Raw genomic sequence first — 8,718 nt, 5'->3', positions numbered from 1 at the left:
TGATTTCAGCCTAAGAAGATCTCGCATCCCTTACTGTTGCAGTTAAGTTAATCACATTTTTTTACTTTCCATTTTAGGCATATGCCATCACCTCTCCACCAGCAGAACCTACCGCCACTCCTATATAACTTCATCTGGAATTAAATGGTCCTACCCACTAAGTTTTTAAGTACATACATTTTTTTATACACACCCACACATAAAATACAAGAATAGAAATTATAGATTTATAAACATAAGTGCATCTGTACTTTCTATTATTTTATTTTGGTTTAGGACACTTAAATAATCGCCTGCATGATGATCTCTTTTTAAAGAGAATTCTCACTGGTTAAACCTCACTGATTGCACACTGCTTGAAGATTTTGTTCTATTCTTGAATTTTACGTTATTCCTAAGTAACTGACAAAATTTGCAACACAGTTTGAATACTTCGTTTTCATACCTCCAAGCTATTAACAGTAGATATGTCTCATATTTAATACAGCTTTATTACAAGTAGATATAACCATTATTGCCAAAATAGAAAGGCTATATAAAAAAATCCAGTGCAAAATAAAAAGCACCCTACAAAATCCGCATTTCTGTTCCCACTGACAGGCATTTAGGCCTTGCAAGAACAACTGATTTCAGTGACTTCAAAGCTGTTACTCAGCAACACAAAGTTTAGACAGGGCTTGCTGAAAGTTTAGTTGTCACCTTCAAAGGAAAAAAAAAAAGGACACTCATTGTCTGACAGGTGCAAAAAATAATACAAAATGTATTAACACAATTTGAAACAAACGTACATTAAATAGTTTTGTTTCCTGGTACATCAGATTTTCAAATTAATTTTATAAAATTTACATCTTTAATGAGACAAGTTATCTATCATTGTGGAAAATACAGTTCTTTATTTCAAGTTTATATTAACTATAAATATCTAAGGACAGGAAAGATCCTCTTCAACTTGGTGCGCCTTATTTCCCCTTCCTTTATGTCTTCTGCTCTTTGCCTTTTGGAGAAAACATTACAGCATAAGGCTGACGTCTTTTTGGACGTTGACAGGGAACAAGTTCTTCTTTAATATATCCTTAAAAGAATAAGAACAAATCTGAGGTAAGAAAAACAAAATTAAAACATTCTTAATTTCAGTTTCATTTGCCATTTACCCTCAAAAATTAACTTGCAAATTTTTTTTCTAGTGTGGCAACTGGATTTTACTTGAGAAAACACCATAAGGCTCCAGGGTGCAGTATCATTAATAAAAACATTCAGCATTTCTAACAGAATGCATATCCCAAACAGGTAGGAGCAGTGAATCTCTCTTATAGGGTATCTCACTCACCTGAAGTTATAAATGGACATGCCTGATTTAAACATGCTTTTTCATCAGTTCTAACAGGTAAGAGTAACCAGGCTGGAAGAGGAAGGACTATGATTTGTTAATCTTGAAAGACAATGATCAAGGATCAAAGGTTCTACAGTGGTGAGAACTTGCTCTCATTACTTTTGGTAAACAAGGAATGGCTTAGCCTCATTTCACTGGCTTAGCCAGTGAAATTGGATACAGAAGAGAGGAAAGAGTCTGCTTAGAAGGGAAGTGGCAATTGAGCAGCACTCCTGAGGTGTTGGCAAGCTGGACTGAGGAGTCACTTTCCCTTCTGTATTACCAGAGGCTGAAAAGAATCACTTTCCTGAAGCTGAGCCAAGCTCACGGAGCCTTAACAGCCTGCAAATTCTGTGATTAGCTTAACTCTTTGCAGTGGATATTATAGAAGGGGGAACCTGACTAGGGCTTCAAGAGCAAATTTGAAATTTGTCCCCACAATGAGGGAGGGAGACTTAAATTTCTGAACACGGTGTTTAATATATATATATATACATATATATATATATATATAAAGACAGCTTTAAATTTAAATTAACTAGACTCAGGAGATCTTGATTAAGCAGTATGATTTGCACTGTGAATGTTATGCCACTCCCTAAAAATCAAGTCTCCGTGTTCTGAAAGATTAAGGATGAGAGTGCAACACTAGCACACAGGAACACATACACATTTCTGGCTATATTTTCCTAAGCCTGACATGAAACTGTTATGGAAGAGTTAAAATAAGTGAAGATAAGTGCTTCACAGTTAATAAAATATACACAAATTAAGATGTAAGTAACACAAAGAAAGTTCATACAGGGTTTTACACCTTAGAGTTTCACCTCTTCATAGAATGACAGATTGGAAGGGACCTCCCTCAAGGATCATCTGGTTCAACCCTTCTAATACTGTATTTTATATGAGATGTCTCAGCACCCTGTCAAGCTGAATGTGTGAAGAGGGCTCAAAAAAACCTCAAGCAAACAGCTTCACTAATGTCACTAACCTCAACATGTCACAAACAAGTAGGGTATATGTATTAAAAAACCTACTTATTCACAGCCTACCTTCAACATTTCCATTAACATGTGGTATTATGGAGCTCTAAAGATATAAAGGACACCAACAGTGCTGCCTGACTCTCCTCACAAAGCAAAATCCCTCAGCCTTTGCCTTTGAAAATCTTGAACCTATTCTTGCTTTGGTTCAAAGACATGTAGGGTTTGAATTAAGTTCTGTGAAACTCCAGATTGTTTCTGCCTTCTCTATCTAGGTACTAAGAAAGTTTCCTCATATTCCCCTCTTCTTAGTAGTACAAGAACTGCTAAAAAAGGGTAATATTTATTCAGAATAATGGCTGCTGCTAAGTAAAAAGATCTCAACAATACTAGGTGGGAAAGGCTGTTTTATGAGCTAATTTCAAGAAACCATTAAAAAAAAAATCAGCTTTAAAAGGTGCTTTGTAAGCCTTTTTTGCACAAACCTCTTTCCACACAAGTCTGAGTGGAAGGAAATCCAACCTCCCAGAAATTTTCAGGTGTATTTGGAGGAATGTAGCGAAATCTGTGTCTTGAACAGGAAGCTAATTTCTTTTCTCTCTCTTCTTCAGGAATATCTGCATAATACTGAATGTTAGGAAACAGAAATAAAAAATCCAAGTTACCAAACTCATACATACAGAGCAACTGCTTTACATAATGACTTTGTCAATCACTTTTTATTAAAAGAGTTATCTAAAAATAATGGTGAGGACAGCCAAGAGCAGAGATTTGTTATCCAAGTGACAAACACCTGGACATTACCCTAAAAGCTCACTGAATATGCAGATTACATATAACCTTATGGTTACATGTTTGTTAGCTTTGTATCTTTTAGCATACCCTAGGTGAAGGTTTCAGCATGTGTACATTTACTTATGTCAACAGTTTTAGTGACTGATTTTGCAAAGCGGAGTAGCACAGCTGTTGGAATTGATGGGAACTTTTGAATAAACTAAGTTTCAGCTCACATTTAAATAACATAGAAAAGTGAAAAAATGCATTATGAAATCCTTGCTGCAGAATTATTTCCAGTGCCTAAACTTAAATAGTATTAACAGCGAACTTAAGTCAAAATCCTTCCTACTTTATTATAGACAAATTAAGTGAAAACAGAGAGCTAATTTAATTAGCAGACTGATGCTGGGATGCCAGCTGGGCATTCCCTAGAGTAGACATAAATCATCTAGCTACTTTTTCATCCCTGTCAGCTGTACTGGAGGCTGCAACAAGAAAAGTATATAAACTCTCCAAACTTTTTTGCTGGGTGTTTCCATGAGCAGCATTACTAAAAGATGTTTTATGTCCATGCAGCTCTCTACTGTCCCAGTTTGTGATTCTAGTTAGCATTTCCTATAAACAGCAATCTGGCACTTAGGTATCAGAGTATCAATATCTTTCTCAAAGCAAATGCACTGTTTAATTCAAGCCAACAGTCACCATCTGGACTGCACAAGAAACCTGACCCTCCTAAAAGTGGTAAAACAATTCTACTGAAATAACAGTGTAACAATTCAAAAAGGCAAAACTAAAATTAAAAGATTCATTCAGTCAGCTAGAAAGTGAACTAGACTGGGGAAATCAGGAAAGGAACAGAATGCCTCTGCTAACTTCCTGTCCCCATCTATTGGTAGGATTTCAGAAAACCCACTTGGAATTGTAAAATACACTGATAAATTCCTTTTTTCCAACTAGATGGCAGACAAAGCATAAAATAGGCATAGAAATTCTCCTCCAAAAGAACTTGAGATATAAATATTGATGACTGTGTAGAAAAGAGTAATTACAGCTCTGAAAATGTAAGGGACAATACTGTATGAACCAGGGAAAGCAGACTTGTTTAATTGCAAAATTTTGTAGCCTGTAGGAACTGCAACTCTGCCTCAAACTGAGGCACATTTTCTACCCCCCTCTCCCCTCACAGTCAATTCAGATTTCTTGCCTTTCTACAAACTGTGACACCTAAATATACTCTGCTTTCAAAGCCCTTATTAGTGCAGAAATGGGGTCTACTAACATGTAGTTGTCCTGGTCAAGAACCGGTTGTTAGCAGGTTGTATCCAAAATTTCAGATTACTGCTATGTCTACTACAAAGTTCTTGTTCACAAGACAGAATAAGCTGCTAGTTCCAAAGATAATATTCAGGAATGAGGAATGGTTATGAGTCCCAAGTAAAAGGTTCTTCAAAAGGTATTGTTCATAAGCTTTCAGTGTGCTATTTTTTTTTTCTTTTGGAATTAAAATGTTTATGATTGTTAAGGAATATTTATGGATCAAACAATTAAAAATACAGTACAGTGTTTTAGGAACAGAAAATAAAAAGACCAATCAATAATAAAGCTAAGTACACAATCAAAAGACAGTAGAAAGCAACATTTTTTTCTTAAATTTTTTAGAAATCTATCAAGATTGACAAAAAAAAAAGTACATTTATGTCTGCTGGAAAGCTAAAAGAAGTCTTCAGCTGTTTTCTAGATTGATCTCTCTACCCAGAGCATTTTCAATCCACGCAAAACATTCAAGCTTGGTTTTTCCATCTGTGAAAAAATACGCAAAATCACATCCTACAGTATCTTCATGGTAAAAGAACCCTACAGTTTGCAGTGTCAAAACCAGAACAAATCTTTTAAATGTTCCTCACATTAGTTTAGCACAATGTAACTTACTAATTTCTGTAACCTAAATATTTATAAAAATATCTGACTGATTCTCCTGTTAAGTGTAGCTAGACTTCAGAACCACACTAACGTACCTGTAAGGTCTGCATAGAATCTTTCCCTCATCACATGGGCCAAGTCATAAAAAAACAAACCAAGACCTCTTATCAAATGTTCTGCACTGTAAAGTGAATGAGAAACTTCAAACAAAGTTGAAGGTAAGGAGGTTGATGTCTGCTATGGCATGTGCCAAAGCTGTCTCTCTCATGTCTTCTCAGCATGACAGGTATCTCCACTCACACTGCTTGCAGCACACGGCCAGAAACAATTTACTGATTCCTATCCACTCCCTAAATATTTCCTTAGACTTTGGAGATTTTTCAAACCCATACGACTAGTAAGGAAGCCAAGACTTCTTTAAAGTAGCATTTATGCTATGTCTAACACTCCCTTCTTCCATAGGCATTTAATTCAAAGCTAGTTTTATTGTGGTGCAGTGTCACAGCCTAGAATTCCACACATTCATCTTGAATGACATACACTTAAAAAACCCAAAACCAACAAAAAAGCCAAACTTTTCCAAAGTTTAGTATGGAAACTTTACATTGTAAAATTGGAGTTGTAAATGTTGCTCAACACCACCGTTACCATTCTAACTTGCCAAAAAGTAACAAGAGCTACATTTGCTGAGAGGAGAGATAATCTGTAGTTTACAGAAAAAGGAAATTAAAACACTTAGCACATGGATCTTGGGCCAAGAAATAGGTCTGGGTTTTTTCCATTTTGTTTCTTTTTTTTTTTTCCCCAGCATCTACAACGTCTTTAAATCAAAAATATTTTTTTAAATGGTATTTATAGTTTACTGTAAAAATTGTTGGTATTTAATGAGTTTTACCAAAGCTATTTTACAGGAATGTGTTTTTGTTAAAAATATGCTCTCATAATTTACACATCTAAGTAAATGTGGCTTGACTATGAAGTGAATAGCAAAAAGATACATGAATAATATTGGTTTTATATAGATGTGGAAAATCAGTGAAAGGATTCGAGAATTCATCATTACTCAGTCATTAATCCACACTTCTGGCGAGTTACAATGTATTAGATCATTGCTTAATTAACTCCAGCCTGAAAGTCTATTAATGACCAAATGAAATACATTCTTACTACACATGTAATTACTTCAATATTTTAGCTCTGCACCAAGTAACTGAGAACAGTTTAGTAATCTGAAAGGGAGGAAAAACATTTTTACATGTTTTTGCATGTATATACACATTGACTCCTAATGCTGGTGCAGTCACCTGAAAACACAGATACACCAGAAAGCAAGATAAAAATCAAACTCCAAATCAAGATTTAGTTGTTCAGGGGTGCACCAGGACACAGAACGTCCTCATTCTATTACTTGTAAATCTCAGAAGAGCTTTTGAAACATCTGATTATTCCTTCACTAGCTAAGGTATTTTTTATTATCAAAAATTTTACTGGAATCATGATGGAAGAAGTTTCTGTCTTCATACAGATATACCCAACTTTTTAACACTTTCTAGGTTATGTGCAGTTACTACAGTTAAAGCAAACAAATCAACCCAAAACTTGGTAAAATAGCTTTGATAAACACTTCTCTTGCTCTAGGTACTGATGATCATGCAATCAGATTAATAATTTCAACAACATTTTAGCACTTAGATATCAGCAGAGTTGGAAGAATGGAAGACTGACCAAATTTGAAAGCACTACTTACTATTTCACATTCCTTACAAGTATGACCAAGCAACTTTCTTCTTTCTTCTTTTCTTCGAATAACCTCAATATGAGGAAAATCCAACACAGTATTCTTTCTGAAAAACAAAGATGTTTTCACACAGTAGTACATTCATTTCTTCTGCATGTCTTCATGGAAATTTTCATTTTTCAGAACACAACGAAGGAGTGTCTCGAGAAACTAAGAAGTGTGAGAAAATGCCTGCAAACTCATAATACTTGGGGGTATTTATAGCTGAATAGGACTATTTTGTAACTATAACAGTTCCAGGATTTTTAAAAATCCAGTATGATCTTTCATACAACCAGAGGTTTGCATCTCCTCATTATGGCTTTTCACACTGTTTAAGTAATTTCTAGATCCAAATTACTCAAATCTGTATTTTCTGTAGAATATTTTGTATTCAAGTTGTGCTTGAACTGATTTCTGCAAGAGGAAATAAAGAACACAGCAGATTGTTTTCAACTTACCTGCTCATTGAATAAGTTTTCCTCTATAAGGAAAACATGTGCTAGGCTAAAAAAATAAGTGAACAACTGAAGGGGTTGGTGACTATACAGAAAAGCAACAAAGGATGCACTGAGAGGTGCAGTTGATAAATATCACTCGCTTAGAGGAAGGGCAAAAATGTGAGAGAAAGAAAGGTTTTTATTTCAACAAATGACCCATCAGCTCCTTGATCATACACTCATGCATGACCACATGCCTGCAAGGAACAAAATGGATTACAAAATATGGCATTCAATAAAATTATAAAAAATAGAGGAGGCAATCTCTTCTCTTCAGCAAATGTGACAGACAGGCATCCCAGTGTGTTTATGATTTCCCCCCTGCCCTAGCTTTTATCTAAGGCTTTTATTTAATTCAGCAGATCTTTTACCTGAGCATCTTCAGCTGCTAGTAAGTTAGGCACAAACAAGCTCCTTGTAGGGATGATATAAAGAGCCTTAAAATGCCTTTACAGAACAAACAAAATTACCTTTCATCACTTTTGAAATAGGGCTCCACAAAAGCTTTCTGCTTGGCTTTATCTTGTTTATCCTCATGTTCTGAAAATAACATAGGCAAAACAAAAACTTACATGTCATATAAGGTTAACAGACTGCCTGGAGAAACATCTGTACAATTTTAGGCATCTACTAGGAAACAGAAAAATGCCATGACCTTCAGTATGAGAACACAGACTCCAACAGTTATTAATAACAGGGAATTGATTGAACCAGTAATCAAAACGCATTACTGGAGCAGAAGGAGAACAGCAGTGAAACAAGTGAAAAAAGATAAGCAGATCAACAAATAAAAGGTAGATAAAACTACAAAATACTGCAAAACCTTCAGTAGAATCTAGGATAGGGAGAAGAAAGGAACCAAATCAAAAGCTTGTGTTTTCTCTGAGTCATTTTTCTGTACAAGTCCTGTGCCAACTACTACACGTCCCATATTTGTGTGATGGCTATATAAATGAACTACCAAAATAATTTTCATATTGGTTTATGTTATGTCCTTACAATGAATAAATTTTCCCATGAATTTACCAAAAAAGAACTCATGGTTTATTTGGCATATTTGTTCCCAGAGAACAGAGACTTATTGCAAATGAGCTTCTGTATTTTAAGCAGGCTACTGAGGACAAAACAAATTATATCCCACTCTTTAGTTTCTTGCTTGCTGCTGTTATTCCCTTATCCTGCTCTTTATCATGAAGAGCTTCTTTTTCATCACATGCAGACGGACTACGATCTAGTAGGCAGGATTCATATTCTTCATGGGTTGTCCGATCAAACATTTCTGTTAAGGTATCATTCATTTTTTTTTCTCTTCCTAATATAAAAAGCATAATGAACATTCAAGTCAGTGTCTCAAAAATAAGTCAAGAAAGCTTATTTTGATTGAATGTGTAA

At 35.1% G+C, this 8,718-nt stretch overlaps 1 protein-coding gene across 1 annotated transcript in view; it reads right to left on the bottom strand.

Moving 5' to 3' along the window:
• Positions 1-850: 850 nt before the first annotated feature.
• Positions 851-8,718, bottom strand: part of RBBP8 (RB binding protein 8, endonuclease) — a 33,839-nt gene continuing 25,971 nt past the window's right edge. The window contains exons 15-19 of the mRNA XM_008497591.2: positions 8,468-8,638; positions 7,797-7,866; positions 6,797-6,893; positions 2,838-2,979; positions 851-1,072 (exon numbers count right to left, since the gene is read on the bottom strand). Of these exons, the coding sequence (XP_008495813.1) occupies positions 975-1,072; positions 2,838-2,979; positions 6,797-6,893; positions 7,797-7,866; positions 8,468-8,638 (578 nt within the window). The 3' untranslated portion in view covers positions 851-974. The remainder of the gene's footprint in view (positions 1,073-2,837; positions 2,980-6,796; positions 6,894-7,796; positions 7,867-8,467; positions 8,639-8,718) is intronic.

This window comes from Calypte anna, chromosome 2 (assembly GCF_003957555.1).
Source record: "Calypte anna isolate BGI_N300 chromosome 2, bCalAnn1_v1.p, whole genome shotgun sequence".
NCBI classification, from domain to species: Eukaryota; Metazoa; Chordata; class Aves; order Apodiformes; family Trochilidae; genus Calypte; species Calypte anna.
Note: the sequence above shows the minus strand (reverse complement) of the source record. Positions and strands in the feature narration are given on the sequence as shown.